The sequence below is a fragment of the Macaca thibetana genome, chromosome 7 (genome assembly GCF_024542745.1).
Source record: "Macaca thibetana thibetana isolate TM-01 chromosome 7, ASM2454274v1, whole genome shotgun sequence".
In the NCBI taxonomy this organism is placed as follows: Eukaryota; Metazoa; Chordata; class Mammalia; order Primates; family Cercopithecidae; genus Macaca; species Macaca thibetana.
Genome location: NC_065584.1, coordinates 56,666,337 through 56,687,702, shown reverse-complemented (window position 1 = coordinate 56,687,702; position 21,366 = coordinate 56,666,337). Strand labels below are relative to the sequence as shown.

Genomic DNA, 21,366 nt, shown 5'->3' with positions numbered 1-21,366 from the left:
TTAGATAGTGAAAGATAACATGTGTTAGCTTAAAACATACAAAAATACAGGAAGAAAATAACTTCCCTTTCACTTAATATTTCCTAGGATGGACGCTGGGAGTCTGATGATATACTGAAGGCTGATCTCATATACAAATGAGGGCTTTTCTTTTTGCAGTTCTTGTTGTATTAAATAGATTATAGTTCATTGAGCATAGCTTTGCATAGCATAACCTACCTCTGTTTTTCAAATTCAATGTTTCTAATTTATTGATTTATTAGGAAAATATTTGTTAAGTACCTACTATGAGTCCAGCATTGTGCTGGACACTTACAGTGAACTAAATTGACTGTAGAATAACAAAACACCTTGTCTTCCCAGGATCCTATCTTCTGAGAACCACCCTCTTCTCTTTATCTTCCTGCTTCTGGTCTTACCTTTAAGTACAAGCCCGTATACTTACTGTGGGAATGGCTGTTTTACACCCTGACCCAGTTTTTACAACCATGACTATAGGACTTCTGTGGCGTCATGAAAGAAGAACTGGGTATTAGCCAACTTGGAATATCAACAATGCGATCACTGAATGGGTACTCACTGTATACAAGGTACTGTGCTCGCTGCTAATGGTATAAAAAATTCAGTTCATGGCATCTGCCTTACCCAGAACCTTTAAACTAGCTCAAGGCATCATATTCGCATGAAGTTACAAGGCAGACTATGCTAAAGAAAAAACAAGTAGCCCAGATCTTAGATGGTAGCTGAGGTCACAGGAAGAAAAGAATGTCTTGCATTTGTCTAGAAGGCAAATGATAACAGCCATTTCTCTATCTTCCTAGAAGTTCCATTTCCTTCTCCACCTTATTGAATGATAGTTTCTCAGTCTTGGAGTCATCATACGTTTCCAGCTTAAGATGAAAATGTAAAGTTTCTCCCCACTCAGAATTTTCATTTTGTGTTTTTTTTAGGGAGTCGATGTGTGAACTGCAGAGACGGACTGATACCAGCAGGTGGAGGAATTCACCATTTGAACACATCACAGGCTAGTGAATGGTTCAGCAGGATGTGACTACAATTTTAATCACTGCTTCATTTCCCTTTCTTTGTTCCAGATATTTATGCAGCAAAACCCTGTGAGAAGATGAGCCATAATCTGAAGAAGATAAATAAAAATGGATTATTTTTATCACTCTAGACAGAGCATAAAGAGATGGCATTTTCTCCGTTTTAAAATCTCAGATGTACATACATTGAAATCTAAATAAAAAATTATTCTGATAAATTGGAGAAATTTAAAAATTATAAAGAAGTATGGAGTTTCAACATTCTTAGATTTAAAGAACACCTAGCCAGGCGCGGTGGCTCAAGCCTGTAATCCCAGCACTTTGGGAGGCCAAGACGGGGGGATCACGAGGTCAGGAGATCGAGACCATCCTGGCTAACACGGTGAAACCCAGTCTCTACTAAAAAATACAAAAAAATAGCCGGGCAAGGTGGTGGGCGCCTGTAGTCCCAGCTACTCGGGAGGCTGAGGCAGGAGAATGGCGTAAACCCGGGAGGCGGAGCTTGCAGTGAGCTGAGATCCGGCCACTGCACTCCAGCCTGGGCGACAGAGCGAGACTCCATCTCAAAACAAACAAACAAAAAAAGAACACTCAAAGTTTGATGTGCTAGAGACTTGGGCCTCCCAGTGAACCACGAGCTTACAGGATTAGGGTCATGAAGTAGAGGGAGCTGCGCTGGCGTCCAGCAGAGGGTTTCAGGCCTGTCTGGGCACATCTGTGAACCGGTGAGACAGGCCTGGGTGAACTCTATGTGCGTAGGGGAGGTGGAGCCATCTGGGAAAGACATCAGGTCACACCCACTGCTGGGATTTAGATGTATGCGGGCATGTTTAGCAAGCTGTGAGGGCTGAGGAGCTTCCTGGGTGAGAACTCACCCTAAGGGCAGGAGTCTGCTGATTCACTTCACCCAGGAAGAAGCCTTAGTTGTCAGAAGGGGGGAGTAAGTCTGACTATGGCACGGTAGCAGTTTCTGGATTCTGTTCCCTGGTCCGGCTACCTAGAAGCCTGTATACCCTGTGGATGTAGAGGGCTGTCAGCAAACCCTGAATTTTCTCACCAAGCTTTATAGAAAATACTCAGACTCAGAAACAGTGTCATACCTTCTAACTGGAAGAAGTGAGTCATTCTTTTGTATCTTAGAGGAGGATCTGGATGAACTGTGATGACCAGTGGGGCAGGGCGTAGCCAGCAGGACTGGGAGCAGCACATAGAGACACCTCCTGGAGACTCCCAGAAATACAGGACATTATATGCCAGGTTGGCCCCTCAGCCCTGAGTAGCTGGGACTACAGGCGCCCGCCACCACGCCCGGCTAATTTTTTGTATTTTTGGTAGAGACGGGGTTTCACCGTGTTAGCCAAGATGGTCTCAATCTCCTGACCTCGTGATCTGCCTGTCTCGACCTCCCAAAGCACAATTTTATATATCCATTTTGCTGCTGATGGACATTTGGGTTGCACCCAGTTTGGGGTTATTATGAACAAAGCTGCCATAAACATGTTTGTATGTGTTTTTTTTGTTGTTTTTTTTTTTTTGAGACGGAGTCTTGCTCTGTCGCCCAGGCTGGAGTGCAATGGCCGGATCTCAGCTCACTGCAAGCTCCGCCTCCCGGGTTCACGCCATTCTCCTGCCTCAGCCTCCGGAGTAGCTGGGACTACAGGCGCCCGCCACCTCGCCCGGCTAGTTTTTGTATTTTTTTTTAATAGAGACGGGGTTTCACCATGTTAGCCAGGAGTGGTCTTGATCTTGTGACCTCGTGATCCGCCCGTCTTGGCCTCCCAAAGTGCTGAGATTACAGGCTTGAGCCACCGCGCCCGGCCGTTTGTATGTGTTTTGTTTTGTTTCAAGACAGTCTTATTCTTTTGCCCAGGCTAGAGTACAGTGGTGTGATCTCAGCTCACTGCAGCCTCCACCTCCCAGGTTCAAGCAATTCTCATGCCTCAGATTCCTCAGTAACTGAGATTATAGGCATGCACCACCACACCCAGCTAATTTTTTGTATTTTTAGTGGCGATGGGGTTTTACTGAATTGCCCAGGCTGGTCTTGAACTCCTGGGCTCAAGCAATCCACCCACCTTGGCCTCCCAAAGTGTTGGGATTACAGGCATGAGCTACCGTGCCCGGCCTGTGTATGTTCTTTATTGCATGCATATCCTCATTTCTGTTGGAAATATAACTGCTAGATGTGACATATAAGTTTTAAGGCATTTTCTTCTGTATGTGAAAAATGTTGTTTGAGTACAGATGTACTGTTCTTTGGAAGTAAAGTATTTGAAGCAATGAAGAAAGCGAATTTGACTAGAAATCCAGAAAGAAAGAGTTGACATTATTTATAGTGGCTGGGTACTGATACTTTTATTTATGTATTTATGTTATTTATTAATGTCGAATCTTGATTAGTTATCATAAGTTATAATAAGTGGTAACAAGGCAAACCATTTCATTGCTCGTGCTGGATTTAAAAACTTACAGCGTAGTTTTTTACTGCTATCTAGAATCTTTTTAGAATGCCTCATCCTGCAAACTAATTATTAATATTAACCTCAGGACAATAGGCTTGGAAAGTAATTTTTAATTAAAAAAAATTTCTTCCTATCTGTGCAGATGGTTAAAAGCTGATTGTGGCACTCATAGTTTGTAGCATTTACCACTAGAAACCAGGAAAAATCAGTGAATCTTCTAATTTTTTATTTTTAGCTAATAAGTTGGCAAATTTATTGTAAGCATTGACCACTGTGTTTCATGAGCTTAAGCTATGAAGACTGTATGAAAAGGAGCAACACTAAGTCTGAGTCGTAAGAAACAAATGCTTTGTGATGTGGGCCTCACTCAGAATGTCTGTGGCTAAAAATATCCCTGCGGGGGTCAAAGTTATCCAGTGGATCTTGGCTCAACCCTGCGGATTGGGCATCTAATCTACAGGAGCATCGTTTAGCAGATTTCTTGGAAACTACTATTTGTTTTATTTATTTTCTAATAATAAAAATAGAATGTGTTTATTCTAGAAAATTTGGAAAGCGTATACAAATAGAAATAAAAATTGTACGTAATAACGTCATCCTTTGTTAATATTTTGGAGTTTTTCAGTTTTAAAAGTGCCTTTCTTTTTTTTTCTTAACATAGCTCATTTGTTCAACCCATATGTTTCTGAGAACTTCTTGTGTATAAATGGCAAAACTGAACAGAACTAGAAATTCTGCAATCCTTTATAGGGTCTCCAAGACCATAACTTATACAACAGAATCAAGAACAACTCTAAGGTCAGTGGTGGTGATGGAGAAGCTGCAGAGGGGGATCTCTGGGTGACTGTAACATAAAAGTGCTAACATAGCAGCCCCGAGACAGCAGACCTTAGAAAGGCCTACTTGCAAGGTTGACCCACGGCCAGCATCTGGGAACTTGGCTTTCAGGAGTCTTCCTACCATTCTGAGATTGATAAGGATGGTTTACTGTGCCTAGACTATTTGTACAAACCATATGGTTTATGCTGAATACCATTGTCCTGCTGGAAGTCTGAAATTTTATATGTGCTAGGCAGAGGGTTTCTATGACCAGTCCCCAATAAAAACCGTAGGCTCTGAATCTAATGAGCTTCTCTAGTAGAGAGCACTTTGCATATGTTGCCACATGTTGTTGCTGGAGGAGTTAAGTGCATCCTGTGCCATTTTACTGGGAGGATCCTGGAAGCTTATGTCTGATTTCCTTTGGGCTTTGCCCCATGTGCTGATTTTGCTTTGTATTGAATTTTGCTTTTGCTGGTTTTGCTTTGTATCCTCTCACTGCAAGAAACTGTAACTGTGAATACTTTTACTTCTGAGTCCTTTGAGTCCTTCTAGCGAATCATCAAACATGAGGGTGGTCTTGGGGGCCCTTGAAACAATGACCCACTAGGAAATTAAGTTGTCAGATGAGTCATTACCTCTACTTCACAAAGGCCGATAAAGTAAACTTTTTTAGGATAAAGTTGGGCATACAACTCTTTGAGTAGAAAAAATATTAAAGGAAATGTGTTGTTTGGGCGTTGGTTTATTCACAATCAACTCTGCCCATATTGGCTTACTCTCCAATCCCCAAATCACTTACTCTCAATCATACAAGCACTTCTCACTTAAGACTGGCACTGGTTTAGGCTGGGTGCAGTGGCTCACGCCTGTAATCACAGCAGATCATGAGGTCAGGAGTTCAAGACCAGCCTGGCCAACATGGGGAAACACCGTCTCTACTAAAAATACAAAAATTAGCCAGGTGTGGTGGTGCACACCTGTAGTCCCAGCTACTCAGGAGGCTGAGGCAGAAGAATCGCTCGAACCCAGGAGGCGGAGGTTGCAGTGAGCCGAGATTGCGCCACTGTACTCCAATCTGGGTGACAGAGCGAGATTCCATCTAAAAATAAATAAATAAAATTTAAAAAGACTGACATTGGTCTATATAAATTAAGGAAGCCTTTTCAAAAACTTGGCAGGGAGGGAGGTAATAGAAGAGAATAATCTCGCAGAGCAGGAAATGCCTTCAGATAGGATATCAGACATCATTGCAGCAAAAGTCCATTAGACAAACACTGTCCAAGGGAATTCGTTATTGGCTGTTTCTTTCCTTGGGTCTTATTCTGCTTCCATGTTTCTGGTGACCATTGTTTTGGAGCAGAATGGCTTTTACCATGTCCTATTGTCTTGAGAACTCCAACTGCAATCTCTGAGCTTGTCAGGAGTAAAAAGGAGTCCCTTAAAATGAAACCAACCAGGCCTGGCGCAGTGGCTCACGCCTGCAATCCCAGCACTTTGGGAGGCAAAAATAAGTGGCTCGTTTGAGCCCAGGAGTTCAAGACTAGCCTGGCCAACATGGCGAAACCCTGTCTCTACTAAATATACAAAAAAATTAGCTTGGTGTGGTGGCGGGTGCCTATAATCCCAGTTACTCGGGAGGTTGAGGTATCCGAATCACTTGTACCCGCGAGGCAGAGGTTGCAATGAGCCGAAATTGCGCCACTGCACTCCAGCCTGGGTGACAGAGCGAGACTCTGTCTCAAAAAAAAAAAAAAAAAAAAAAAAAAGAAAAAAGAAAGAGAAAAGAATAAAGAAAACAACCGGCCCCCATTCCCAGATGCTATCTACACAAAGTTGAAATACTGCACAGAACAATTTAGTTCCACATTCTCTCAGTCATCTCTGCTGGGCTGGGCTAGGGTTTTCCTTTTGCATAATCAAAGTTTCCATGAAAGCATTTTAACAACAAAATTGGGTGGGGAGAAGAAAATAAGCAGTTTTTCTCTGAAAACACCCTTCTAGTGTCCTCAATGCAGCAATGGCTGGAGCTTAAAAATTCCTGTCCTTCTAGCCATCTTACTCTCAGCTCCCTCTCTTTTGTTCTGCTACACTGAGAAGCATAATTTTTGTTCTCAAGAATGTGAACAAAATGCCCTGAACATGGCTGGCCTTTGAAGATCTTGCATTTCAGCCCTCAGATGCAGCATCACCTCCGCAGCGTGGTGTATCCACTGCCTCCAGCTGTGGTGTCACTGAGACGGACGGTCTTCACAGGATATGAAAAGAGAAGGCAGGGTGCCCTCTTCGCTGCAGCAGATATTCTCATAGCTGCCTGGGTATTATTTTGTGCAGGCTTACATTTCTGAGCTGGCTTCTGATACTGGAGTGACCCAAGCTCCCCTCTCTCTCCTTCCCAGGTGACCATGCTTCTCTGTCCCAGAGGGTGCAGCCTGTTTATTTCAACAAATTTCCTTTGCATCTTGGCCACAGTTGTGTTTCGCAGTCCAGCCTCCTTTATGCTGACATTGACCTAAATGCTTTTTAGGCACTAGTAGGGACATAAGTGACTTTATTTTAAATGCTAATCTGCTGACTAACCCCAAGTCTGGGAATACCTCCAAAATGAATAGGTGATATATTACTGTTTATGTAGGAACACTTATTCATTGTAAGTTTCCCTCAAAACAATCCTTGATAATGTTGCAGAAATCATAGACTGTGATGCTCATAGCCACCTACACATTCCTTCTAGAGTACAGATACTTTTCCCTCAAGAAACACATCCTGGGTCTGGGCGGTTGCAGTGCAGAGATTTACCTGTCTTGTAGCCAGCTGCCTAAGACCAAGCTTCTGTTTGTATGTTCCCCCCAATAAATGACTTTATTTTATTTTTATTTTTTGAGACAGAGTCTCACTTCATCACCCAGGCTGGAGAGCAGTGGTGCGATCTCAGCTCACTGCCACCTCTGCCTCCTGGGTCCAAGCGATTCTCCTGCTTCAGCCTTCTGAGTAGCTGGGACTACAGGCATGTGCCATCATGCCCAGCTAATTTTTTTACCTTTATAGAGTTGGGTTTCCTCATGTTGGCCAAGCTGGTCTCAAACTCCTGACCTCAAGTGATCCGCCCACCTCGGCCTCCCAAAGTGCTGGGATCACAGGCGTGAACCACCATAACCAGCCCCAATAAATCACTTTATATCAACAGACTGAATTTGTCTGCCTCATTCTTTGGCGTCTTGGCTCCTTCGGAATTTGGGGTCCACTTTGCATTTATGACCCTTTCATATATGCACTGTCAAATGGTTGACAGGATTTCTAATGCTATTGAAACTTTTAAATTTTAAGACGCTCTTATGGGTTTCTTAGTGGGAAGTTGTAAGAAATTGTATTAGAGATTATTATGTTGATCAGCAATGACCTGAACATTGAAGACTGGGAAATTTTATTGAGGAAACAGAAGAGATTGAGCTGAGGATGGCTCTGGAGGCGTGGGGTGAGCTGTAGTATCGGAAGCTTTCCACACTTCTGATACTGTATTCCTGGTGAGAATTGTTGGGCACAGAAAGTAAAGTGAGGGGGTGCCAGAGAGGTACCAGAGAGGTACTTGGGAGCTTTGCCTGAGGTTGGCCTTGTTCACTGTCCTCCAGGACACTTGGTGGGGACTAAGACCCTACAGAGAAGAGTCTCTTTTATACCATCTTGGTGATCCTCTGGGAGGGCCAGGGCCAGGGCCAGCTTGCAGGGAGACCAGTTCTCTATCAAAATTTCTCCAGGTCCTGGATATAAACCATTTCCATGTATTCCAGAAAATGGGGGAGAAAGGCTGATTTCCCTCTCCTCCAAAGCCACTCTTTGATCCCAGTTGATAACATCTTCTTTAAGCCGTACATGCCAGTGTAGTGAGCAGATGGAGCTGAGAAACATTGCTCAGTATTAGGTATTAGAGGTGTGTGCATGGGCGGTTGTGGTTGGTTTGTTCATGTGCACATGGAACAGCTTACAGGGAACAATAGGTACATGGAGTCATATTGAAGAAGACATGGTCTCTGCCTCCAGGTAACGCATATTCACAAAAAGTACTGCTAAACAAAATTTAAAACTTGAAAATCATTCAAATCTATGTTTGAGGATCCACAAAACACACATAAGACTGGAATTTTAATTTGTTACTCCAAATCCCAAGTGGAACAACTTTGCATGTGAGGACGGAAGGGAGTTGAGTAGCTCGCTGGGGAATGTGTGGATTTGTGCTTCTCTGCTGTGTGGAAAGTATGGTTAAGAGTGAAGGCCCCAGGGCCGGGCATGGTGGCTCACTCCTGTAATCCCAGCACTCTGGGAGGCTGAGGTGGGTGGATCACCTGAGGTCAGGAGTTCAAGACCAGCCTGGCCAGCATGGCGAAACCCTGTCTCTACTAAAAATACACAAATTAGTAGGGCATGGTGGCAGGTGTCTGTGATCCCAGCTACTTGGTAGGCTGAGGCAGGAGAACTGCTTGACCCCGGGAGGCAGAGGTTGCAGTGAGCTGAGATCGTGCCACTGCACTCCAGTCTGGGCGATGGAGTAAGACTCGGTCTCAAAAAAAAAAAAAAAGTGAAGGCCCTAGAACCAACATGTAAGGGTTTAAATCCCAGCTCTGTCAGTTACCAGCTATGTGGCCTTGGGCAAATACAGAAACGTTAATTGCTATAGTTTCCTAATTTTTACAATGGGGGATAATGGTAATCCAACTACATGACACTGTTGTATACATTAAATGAGTTAATAAATATGAAATGCTTCAAATAGTGCCTGACACACTGAGCACTTCCGTAACACTGGCGGTTACTATTATTATCTGCCCTAAGAAGTATTGGTGGGAACTATATTCAAGGACTATAAATCTTTTTAAGTTACTCAAAATCAAAACCCGTTGTAAATAATTTTACCTCTCCACATCCTCACTGTGAACGTAATAGCAACGTATGTTTAATTATATACTGACCATTCTCCATTGCAAGGATAAACTTAACAGCTTAAACAAAAGGAATCTCCGTGAGCTCCTCCTGCACTAGACACAGTATATTTTCTAACTTACTCCTCACAACCACCTTAGGATGCAGATATTATTATCTCCAATTTATGATAGACTAAAACTATTGTTTAACGTTAATTAACTTGTCTAAGCTCACATCTAGTAGGTGATTGGTCTCGGCTGGGAACTGGGTTTTTGTGACCCCAGAGTCCACGAGACAGATTTTCAGGTGAATAAGATTCAAATAATTAAAAAATTTGTAAAACCAGTTGTGTGGATCTTTATGTCAGAAAAAAATTCCCAGCTCAGTTTCTGGTAGCTTAGAGGCAATAATTTCTTGTGTTCGTTGCTTGGGAAAGATGTGTCAAGTAAAATTGGCTGTGGTCCCAGTTTCTACTGAGTTGTGGAAGCTATGTTGTTTTTTGAGCTAGATCAGTTGTGAGCGTTTGACATTCTGAGACATAAAGTCAATATAGAAGAGAACCTCCCCTCTCGCTGTTTATTCTCTGCTACCATTGTAAATGTCTCCCAGCTTTCTGCCATTTCCAAAACATTTACTTTTGTTAAAAAAAAATCCCAGAAATTAAAGGCCCAGACTAAACAGCATTCATTCATTTAAAACATTACATAGATATAACCTGTCACTTTACTTTGCTTAAACCCGATGGCTTCCTGCTACACTTGGAATAAGCCCAAATACTTCATCATGGTGCAGGGGACCTTGCTCATTTTGCTGCCAAGCATCCATCCCTAGTTTTCTAGATATAGCACTCAAATTGGGTTCAGTGGCTGGAATTCTAAGCGGTGATGTCCTGCCCTCCCTCAGCTAGGAGGCAGACCCAGGACCCAAGCAAAATCAGACACCATCTTTCTGGAATTAAATCTTGAGCAGTGAGACAATAAAATGAGGACGAGCTGGAGCTTTTGCGCTCCCTTGGCAGTCTCTGATAAGACCCAATGTTCATCAGTTCCCACTACCTTGATCCCCAGAGCTGCCCTGGTTCCCATCTTTCTGAGCTACCCCATGTCTTTCTCACATATTCCTTCTATGCCTTTAGGTCAGCCACAGTCAGGTTGGGTGTTTTTGTAGCTAAAGATTCCTACCTGGCACACCTGCCTGGCAGGGCCTCCCTGCGGTGGTCCCTCAGTGTCTGTGGGGGCATTGGTTCCAGGACCTCCTGAGATACTGAAATTCACAGATACTCAAGTCCCTGATATAAAATGGTGTAGCATTTGCATATAACCTCAGCAGGCTGGGCTCTCCACCCTCCTTCCTCTCACTGCACCTCACCCTCACTAACTCTTTGACTTACTGGGGTTGTTCCCACCTCAAGGCCTTTACCCTTTTCCTTGGTCCTGGCTTCTTCAACCCAAATATCACCCCTTTAGAGAGGTGATGGCTGACTTTTCCATATCTCTCTATCTCATAGCCTGTTGGATTTCCTGTGTTCTATTTATTAATACTTAAAATGATCTTGATCTTTGTTTACTTATTATTTGCATTTCCCTATTAGAATATCAGCTGTAAGAACATAGGGACCTTGTCTTTTTTATTCACTGGTATTCCTAGTAATAGCATTGTTATAACAGTATTTAGCACTTAATAGGTGCTCATTAAATATTAATTGAATGAATGAGTGTGTTGTCTGTGGTACATCCTATGTGTAGCAATCATATGTCATATAACCTACTGGTTAAGAGCCTGTGTCCGGGAGTCAGACTGTTCGGGTTCAAATCCTGGCTGTCATACTTGTGTACTGTGTGACTTTGGGCAAGTTGCTTAACCTCTTGTGCTTCAGTTTCTTCATTTCTAAAATGGTAATAATAAAAATGCATACGTAAGATGAAGGGTAAGTAAGATGAATCACTAAAAGCCCTTGGTACCTTGCCTGGAAAACAATAAGATTCAATATTTGGCAACTTATTAGAGCACAGTCATCTCTCTGTATCCATGAAGCCTTGGTTTCAGGACCCCCCTGGGATACCAAAATTCACAGATAGTTAAGTCTCTGATATAAAATGGTGTAGCATTTGCATATAATATATGCAAATCCTCCTATATACTTTAAATCTCTAGATTACTTACAATACTTAATGCAGTGTAAATGCTTTTAAATAGTAGTTATGCTGTATTGCTTTTATTTGTATTATTTTTCTTGTTTTTTTATTTCCTTCTCAATATTTTCAACCCAAGCTTGTTTGAATGCACCCATGTGGAACCTGCGGATATAATGAGTGATTGGATTTCTCAATTGTAAGAAGTTCTAGTTAGAGATTGTACGATGCTCCACCAGTTTAATAGTAGCTCTTTTGACAGGGCGCCGTTGCTCAAACCTGTAATCCCAGCACTTTGGGAGGCCGAGGCGGGCAGATAACCTGAGGTCAAGAGTTCAAGACCAGCCTGGCCAACATGGTGAAACCCGGTCTCCTAAAAATAAAAAACTTAGCCTGGCATGGTGGCGCGCACCTGTAGTCCCAGCTACTCAGGAGGCTGAGGCAGGATAATTGCTTGAACCTGGGAGGTGGAGGTTGCAGTAAGCCAAGATCACACCACTACACTTCAGCCTGAGCAACAAGAGCGAAACTCCCTCTCAAAAAAAAAAAAAAAAAAAAAAAAAAAAAAAAAAAAGTAGCTCTTTTGGAGAAAACCAAAGCCAAGTTCAACATTTAATGTACACCACTTTGAAAAACTCTACTCACAATAGCATGCATTATCTGCCAAAATACATGCCACTTTGCTCTTCAGACTAACAAACACAATTGGGGACCCAAATACCTCTCTGTCAAGCAGGGCCACTGTCAGTTATATGTAATGTAATGATTACCCTTGCACGAGATCTGGACCTTGTTACCATATTTGTGAGGCTGCAGAATAATTTAAAGAATGCAGTGGGATTATGTGTGTTGTTTTTTCTTTTCTTTTTTTTTTTTTTTTTGCATTTCTCTTTTGGCTATTTTGTTTGTATTGCTACTGTTAACTGAATTATAAATAATAGGAAGTAAAGAGCTTCTGGGAAGTAGCTGGAAGCTTTTGACAGATTTAGACATCTGAATGATAGTTCTTGACATATCAGTTGGCCCCAAGAACTTTTCCTAGATTTAAAAAATTTGTGATTTGTTGTCAGCATCTTGACAATTTTATTAATTATATTATCCAGTGTATAACTATTATTTCAATTGTATATTATCCAGTGAATGATTATTAATTTTATGCATGTACAATATATTTTTTCATTTCTATACTGCATTATAATGGAATATTTTAAAAGACCTTTTAAGTGATAATTAAGATGTAAATTTAAGTTTATCAGCTATCAAAGGAAATAACTCAACAGAAGTTAACAGAATGACGAAATTGTCAGCTGGTGTAATGCCTCTGTGACATAGCTGAATTTCTACTCTGCCCTAACACTGCTTTAAGAAACAGGATGCCTGCAATAAAAAGTTCCCTTTGTAACCAGAACAGTTGAGACTGGTTAGAACCAAAATAGCTGAGCAAATGACTTCAAAAAGAACTCAGGCTTCATTATAATCTCATTTCCATGCTTAAACGACACTCTGACCAGCACCATAAAGTGGACAATTGCTAGGACAATGACCAGAAGAAGTTATAAAAGGACAGAAAAGAAGGAAGGAACTCCAGTTCTGGGAAGTTCACTGGCCATTTCCAGAAAAGACCTGAATCTTCCTCTTTTCATTTTTCTTTTTCTTTCTTTCTTTTTTTTTTTTTTTTGAGACAGAGTATTGCTATGTTGCCCAGGCTGGAGTGCAGTGGCTCCATCTCGGCTCACTGCAACCTCCTCCTCCCGGCTTCAAGTGATTCTTCTGCCCCAGCCCCCAGAGTAGCTGGGATTACAGGTGTGCGCCACCATGCCCGGCTAATTTTTGTATTTTTAGTAAAGATGGGGTTTCACCGTATTGGCCAGGCTGGTCTGGAACTCCTGACCTCGTGATCCATCCGCCTCGGCCTCCCAAAGTGCTGGGATTACAGGTGTGAGCCACCATGCCCGGTCCCTCTTTTCATTTTTAATGTCCATCCACTTTGTTAGAGAAACTATTTTCACCCCTCACCCCTCACTAGTCATGAAGTTGATTTGTGAGCCATGCTTCCACTTCTTAATTCAGGGCCATCGAATAAAGTCTGCTCTACTTGACGATTTTATTTTTGTGTATTGGCTTCATGACACTGAACATGGAAAGACTTCACATTTTGGGGCATCGACGTTGTTGGTTATAAGATGATGCCCCCCATCTTATTGTTTTTCCGAATGTGTAAGCAATAACAACTTTGCTGAGTATACACTACTCGCTCATTCCTTACCTCTGGGCTTTCAGCCCTAGGCACGCATTCGAATCACCTTACAAAATTCCAGATTCTCAGGTTGCATCTTAGACCAATTAAATTAGTAACCTGGCATCAGTATTCTTAAAGTTCCCTAGATGATTTCAGTGTGCAGTGGAGGCTGAGAACCACCACTCTATCCATGGCTGATGCGTTTCTTTTGACATATGTTTTAAGATGTTTCTTGATTTGTGAGATGTTAAGGTGCAAAAAACAAAACAAAACAAAACAAAAAGCCTGCTGGACCTGGTGGTTCACGCCTTTAATCCCAGCATTTTGGAAGCCTGAGGCAGGAAGATCCCTTGAGATGAGGAGTTCAAGACCAGACTGGGCAACATAGCAAGATTCCATCCCTACAAAATTTTTTAAAATTAGCCAGTAGTGGTGTGTGCCTGTATGTGCCAGGTATGTGCCTGTAGTCCCAGCTACTCAAGAGGCTGAGTCAGGAGGATGCCTTCAGCCCAGAAGTTTGAGGCTGCAGTGAACTGTGATCACTGCAGTGAACTGTCATCATGCCACAGTGCCCCAGCCTGAGTGACAAGGCGAGACCCTGTCTCTCAAAAGAAAAACACAAAACACAATGCTTGCATCTGAGAAATAAGAAAATTGTAATTGCTATTATGATTCTAGCTCTAGAAGGAGTCAGACCATGAAAAACATCAGATTGGGTCAGATCAATTTTGTGGGACAACTGATGTTCCTTAGTTGTTCTCCTTTTACAGTGTCTTTGACATTGTTTACTAGGAATGTACCCCAGTTATTATAAAGCTTCCTTTGGTTACTGCCAGACACCCGGCAAGAGCTTAGAAATGAAGCTTGATGCCTAAAGGAAAAAAAAAAAGGTAAAAAAGGGAAACAAAACAAAACAAAAAGCATGGTGTGTGATGCATGTGAATCGCCTGGTCACTGGGTGCGCCTGTGTATCCTGTACTCTTTTGGTCCCTGATTTCACATCCCAACTCCCCTTGGAGTTTGAGACCAGCCTGACCAACATGGAGACAATCCACCTCTATCAAAAATACAAAATTAGCTGGGCTTGGTGGCACATGCCTGTAGTCCCAGCTACTCGGGAGGCTGAGGCAGGAGAATCGCTTGAACCCAGGAGGCAGAGGTTGCAGTGAACCCAGATCGTGCCATTGCACTCCACCCTGGGCAACAAGAACAAAACTGCGTCTCAAAAAAAAAAAAAAAAAAAAAAAAAAAAAAAAAAAAAGAAAAGAAAAAAGGAAAAAAAAAAAGACTCAGTGTTTCATCTGATTCCTCGGGATTCTTTCTTTCCCCATCCCTAAGCAAGGAGGGCAGGTGCTCAGATTCTCTTAATATCAAAGCAAAGTGTCCCCTTAACTAGGATGATAGCTAGCTTAGCCTTAGCATATGTGTTAATTCTTGGCATGCCTTGAAATCTTGAAGATGTAGAATTTGATAGTGGCATGGAGGTTTGGCTGGACCTCAGAAATTTTAAAGACTGAGTGATTTCTTTCCTATAAAGAAATTTGTGGTTTTCTGCTGGTATATCAGGTCTCAGTACAACACTACACCTAGATAAAGTTTGCATATTCTGCAAAGCCTCTTATTTCTGCCAAAATGCCAACGATAAAATCAACCTCTTGAGAAGCTACAATTAACCTTCATCTAGTCATTTCAAGCCTGCCCAACCAATAAGCCTGCAGACTTACTTCTTCACATCTGACAGAAAGAGTGCCCGCCAGGCAATTAGGAAAATATATTGAGATCACATATGAAAATCAGCATTACAAAAGGAACAATTAGGATCCTCATTTACTGCAGGTGATTTGCTCATTATAAACTAATTAAACTACTAGGTTGAAAATGCAGTTCAGAAACAGAGAGTAGAGTAGTTCATATTTAATATCTCCATCTTTCCTTAAAAATTGTTTGTTAAATGGCAGCCTAACAGTAAATCAATAAAGTCCATAAATCTTTGGTTCTAGAAGTGGGTTTAGATAAGATAAAGATGGGTCCATTTAATTAGGGAAGAAAACAGAAGGCTATGAGGTATGAACAAGGATAATACAGGAGGGTTTAGAATATACAATATAAGTTAGAGAGGAGCTTTAGAAAATTGAGAAGCTTATTGCATCTGGACAGGTTTAGGGAAATAGGAGCAGACTATTATGGGTAATTTGAGGGAGGCTGGAAGTAGAGAACTCATTAGACTCCCAGTCTCACATGGCCCCACAGTGACCGCATTACAACACAGCCCTGGCAAAGGATGGCATCCTGCCTGATGGGGCCTGAGGCAACGCTCCTGCACTGTCCATACACTTTGCTTCCCACTGAGTGATACTTGAATGTTGTCATGGAATTTTTCTTTTTGTATTAAGATATAATTTACATGTCATGTAATTCACCTTCTTAAAGTATATATTTCAGTGGTTTTTAGTAGATTCACAAGATTACGCAACCACCACCACTATCTAATTCTGTACTGGAAATTTGATAAAATGTTGATCCTTTTTCTTTTTTCCCAGTGGCCCACACATCTGTTTCTATAGTTTCTCTTCACACAGCTATGGTAGGGTGAAGAAGTAACAAATTGAAAGGCCTAGACTGAGGTTTCTGTACATCTATTTAGTTGCTTTTTTTGTTCACTCATATTTAGTACTCCAAATTCTGTGTTTATCCAAAAAGTTGGTTCTTCAGATAAACACAATATTTAGGTAGCCTCAGTTGTATGTGATGTATTATGCCAGATCCAAGCTTCCCTAAGCACCAGCCTTAGTGGAAATGGCCAGCACATATTTTGAGAAATACATACAGGTATCTTTAGTGTGCTCATATAAATAATAAGGTAGTGTGACCAGAGAATTTGTTTGTTTATTATAGTTCCCTTGATTCATAGTCAGAAATCTGGATTCAATAGCAAGCCCTCCTTTCTTCTCAGTGAGTTGAGTAGATAGGCAAAAGATTAATGCCCACAGTAGAGGGAGGAATAAAGGGACCTCATTTCTAGAAAATAAAATGATTTCTTGCAAATCACTTAATCACTCCTATAAGGAAATATGGGGAATCAGAAGTTCCATTAACTTTAGTACCACGAGAAGAGTAAAACATAAGTAATGTGTTCCATTAGGTAGTAAACAAGAGCAGAAAACCAGAAGAGAGAGAGAGAGAAGAGACCAACAGAGGAAGAAGAAAAAAGTATCATGGTAGAGTGGAAATGATGGTGCCAGCGGCCCACCTGGAGCCACTGCTTCAAAGGCTCTGGCTGCAGGGGGCAAGGTGAGCCTGGGGCTGTGTGCTCGTCGGAGCCAGTAGGGGCCGGGAACAGGCGACAGCCCTGCTCTCTACTGAGTTGGCAGGGCGAAAGCCCCATGCTACCAGGCGCAGCTACAGCAGCCCAGCCATAACTCTGGACCTGGGCATCCCTGTGCTCTTGGGGCCTGGGAAACTCCCCTCTACCCATGGGCTTAGAAGTACCTGCTCCTGCTCCCTGGCCTCTCCTTGCTCCTGGTGCCCACTCCGGGCTGGAGCAAAGTTGTGGTCAAGCCCGGGTGCTGTCGGAACCGCCCCTAGGTGTGCGTGTGCACCAGCCTTCTGACGCCTCCGCCCCCTCTGGACTTTGGGTGCTGATGAGCATGGGAGGAAGGCTGAGGTGGAGCTGAAGACAGCTCAGTGCAGGCCTGCAGGCACCCCTCAGCACGAACATCCTGGGTACTGTGGAAGGAATGTTGATGGCGGCAGGAGACAGTCATGCTCCTGGACAGAAAAGGGCAGGTCCCCGGTGAAACTGCTGCCTTCAAGCAAGGGATGGCCTGAAGCCTGGGGGCCAGGCTGCCAGTTTTGGGGCAAGTCCGTGGCCCAGAGTAAGAACTGATGATGCTTTTTCCAGGCCCTTCCATTGCTGCCTATGGATCGATCAGTACACACTTCCTTCCTTCTGAGCCCATAAAAACCCTGGGCTCAGCCAGACGTTGACACTACCAGCAGAAAGGAGTTACCCACTCTGGGTCTCCTCTCTGCTGGGGTCTGCACAGACATCAAGGTCACCTGTCTGTGGAGGGAGCTACCCACTTCAGGTCTCCTGAGAGCTGTTCTGTCACTCAGTGAAGCTCCTCTCTGCCTTGCTCACCCTCCAGTTGTCCATGTACCTCATTCTTCCTGGGTACAGGACAAGAACTTGGGACCTGCTGAATGGTGGGACTGAAAGAGCTGTAACACAAACAGGGCTGAAACCCTCAGCCACCACCCTCAGCTTGCCATGTTGCAGGTGATGAGAAGGAGAGAAGAGGTGTGGCTCTTCTGGGAGCCCATACTCCGGTGTCACAGCCGGAGCCAGGGCTGTGACACCCTCCTTGGGGCTCTGTGGTTCCTGGTGTCTCCAAGCTTCTGGATGCCACCACATACCCTTCAGCCAGATGCATGTTCCTGTAGTGGAGGCTGTGTGCAGTACATCTGGTCCAGCCTTAGCCTTTTACAGAGCCAACATCTGTGCCAGAGCTTGGAGCTGCCTGCCCTCCCGCAGCAATCGGCATGCCTGGCTGTGTGCAGTGGCCAGACCCAGAGTTCACTTGCCCACACATCCCTTGCCATTCTGTGGCTGACTCACCCTTGGCAGGTGTGGAATCCAGGCTGGTAGTGTGAGCCGAGCGCAACCTGCCAGGCTGAGTGGGCAGAACGAGCCCAGCAGGTGCAGGCAGTACTCAGACAGAAGGCACTGCCAGCCACAGAGGTTTTTGGCTGGTGAAGTGACACCCCAAGGATTCTATGACAGAAAGAGGAATGTGCAGAAACTGGAATGAACAGAGAGCAGTAGCAGCTACCAACTGTGTACTCTTCCACTCTGTGAGGTTATAACTCAGACCATATATTTGTAGGTAATGTTTTACCTTTAATCAAGAAACAAAGCGTTCTTTTTAGTGGCTAACAACGTTAGGTAGATGAATAATGTTGTAATTATTTAAAAACAATGGTATTGTTTAACCATTCAAAGAAATGTTAAAGGAGCTAGGTTTGAAAGTTAGTGAAACTCTGTTTTGCAGTACTATAAAATTGCAAGCCAAATTTGTGGCTTTTAAAAAATAAAGTAGACCAGGAACGTTGGCTTACGCCTGTAATCCCAGCACTTTGGGAGGCTGAGACGGGCGGATCACAAGGTCAAGAGATCAACACCATCCTGGCCAACATGGTGAAACCCCGTCTCTACTAAAAATACAAAAAAATTAGCTCGGCGTGGTGGCATGTGCCTGTAGTCCCAGCTACTTGGGAGGCTGAGGCAGGAGAATTGCTTGAACCCGGGAGGTGGGATGGTGGGATTGCAGTGAGCCAAGATTGTGCCACTGCACTCCAGCCTGGTGACAGAGCGAGACTCCGTCTAAAAAAAAAAAAAAAAAAAAAAAAAAAGAAGTAAATCCCCAGTGCTTGTAGGCAGACCCCAAACATCTCCACTGGACATTTCACATGAGGTTAAATTTCAGATGAGTAAAACCAAAAAGCAGTGCCATATGCCCAAGGAAACAGGGGAAAGAACACAAGCCCTCCAGAGCTCTGGCGGCCTTTCCAGTGAGACTGTGCTGAAGAAACATCGCTCTGACAAAGGTGAACTGTCATCCCCAGTAGAAAAAAACTAAGACATTCTAGAGACATTTTGTTCTCTCATAAAAATCATTTATTGGCACACCAGAAATGACAATTTTTTCTAGTATAGTAGTTGTATGCATCTGTAATTGCAATTCAGTGTAAACTACATGTTACAAGTCACTAGAAATCTAATTAGCAGGATGAATTTAATAAAGAACAAGAGGAATTATGAGTCTACCACGGCCCAGCCATCGAGTCTCATTGGAGAGTAAATCAAATATCAAACTAGTGTTGTCCTGCAACAGTTTTTCTGTAGCCACAAGAAAAACCAAGACACACATAAACAGGATAGCACCCATTCCATAAATTAGGTACACTTAACTAGAAAAAGATTGTAACTGATAGAAATAATCTAAATAAAGTAAGCACAAAAGTAAATAATTAGCTATTTACATATATTCCTTTTTGCCAAAATTTTGTTAGCTTTCCCATCCTATCTCTTCCCTTCTATTTGTTATTCTAGGTTTGTCATGGTGAATTTCTTGGCTCACTGAAAAATATTTAGACAACTAATTAGAACTTCTTTCTGGGTCCTACCTTTCCTAAAACTTCACGTCAAACTAACGAATTTCAAGGGTAACCTATGTAAGTCTATCTCTATATAGAAGTAAGATGCATTATTATTCTGCTATCAGTCATAGTAATGACATACAACCCCACGTTTTTCCAAACATTATTTGGACTACTCCAGAAAATTAGGCTGTGAATGGCAGCAGAGTGGATGGATTTTTCATTCAGAACAGGCACAGATAGTCTAATGGAGACAAGCATGTTTATCCTGAGAATGTGAATGCTGTGGACTGCAACTCAAGATCCCCCATTACTGAGAATGGGTCCTTTGCCCTCTGGTCACTCTTTATTTTTTCAGCTCTCAATTTTTAAGGCATGGTATCATAACAGCATCAGCCAATAAGAATGCTGACATCATTTCTACCAAGAAGGGCTCTGCGATGAGTGGCAGCAGGTACCATAATTAAATAGCGCAGCTGAAAGGGCATTGAGTTGGTACATTTCTGGTGCTATGCCCAGAATGTGTGGATTTTTAGCATCATTCTAGGAAGCCTGAAAGATCTTGCCCATGAGCCTCTTTGACCCTTGCCCATTTCCCTTCTAGTACATATGACAATTTGTAATTATTTTATTTTTGCTTTTTCTCCTACTGGAATATAAGCTCTGAAGGGCAGAGACTACACCTGTCTGTTCACCACTGTGTCCCCACAGTGTCTAGAACATAATGTTCTAGTGTCTTGAACAGTGCCTGGTCAATAGTAGGTTCTCAATTAAAAGCTTGTATTAAATAAACGAACCAAATCATTGAGTCCCCTGGTTTGCCTGTGTCTTAGAGACTTTCCAGTTTTATACAATGGCCAGGGTTTCTGGCCTATCCTAATTACAGGGCCATCCTAATGATCCTACCCTGATGTGAACCTGTGTAGCAGATATTTTTGTGCTTCAATGAGTAGTAAAACTTCTCGGTGATAGATTCACTCTCCCAAAGCTGAGCTCTGCAGAGCTAACACTACAGGAGAGGTAACAGGGCAAGAACATTTTAGGAGATAAGCTGTATGCTACAAATTCAGCTCATTCTTCCCTACCTCCCCCATAACCTCATTGTTTGATAGAAAGCTTAAGAAAAAAAGTTAGCAGGAGAATTTTCTCCTGGCAGTGCATGTCCAGTAAGTCACCAAAAACCTGATCAGAAAAGCAAGAAAATATAACTCACCTACATAAAAAATTAAGTTAAATAAAAGCAAAATCTGGGAGTGGGAACCAAGTGACGTGGTGGACTGTCTAGGTCTTTTGTTGGTTAGAATTGTTGGACATGGAAGCAGAAGCAGGCATGACAGCAGAGGAGAGGTTGAAAGGGAAAAAGGCAGAGCTGTGGGTGTGAAGACTGTAGAGGACCAGCTTTTCTCTCCTCCTTCTCCCGCTCCTGCCAACTCTGCACCCCACCACGACTGGCTGAGCTCCTTGCTGTGGTTCTCGCAGGCGGAGGTAAGAACAGGCAGCTGGCGCCTCCACGGCACATCCTTAGGCGATTGATGCTCTGCTGGAGTAGAAGTCGGGGACTGGGAGCCCGGTGTGCAGCGTGACCTGGGGAA

General features: G+C 43.0%; 2 protein-coding genes across 9 annotated transcripts in view; one reads left to right on the top strand and one right to left on the bottom strand.

The window, feature by feature from the left end:
• The window catches only part of TMX1 (thioredoxin related transmembrane protein 1), a 332,759-nt gene that overhangs the window by 33,164 nt on the left and 278,229 nt on the right, over positions 1-21,366 (top strand). The window lies entirely within an intron of this gene.
• The window catches only part of TRIM9 (tripartite motif containing 9), a 264,325-nt gene continuing 262,233 nt past the window's right edge, over positions 19,275-21,366 (bottom strand). For all 8 annotated transcript variants that reach the window (XM_050796881.1, XM_050796883.1, XM_050796884.1 and 5 more), the window contains one exon: positions 19,275-21,358. In XM_050796881.1, coding sequence (XP_050652838.1) covers positions 21,296-21,358 — 63 coding nt within the window. In that variant the 3' untranslated portion in view covers positions 19,275-21,295. The remainder of the gene's footprint in view (positions 21,359-21,366) is intronic.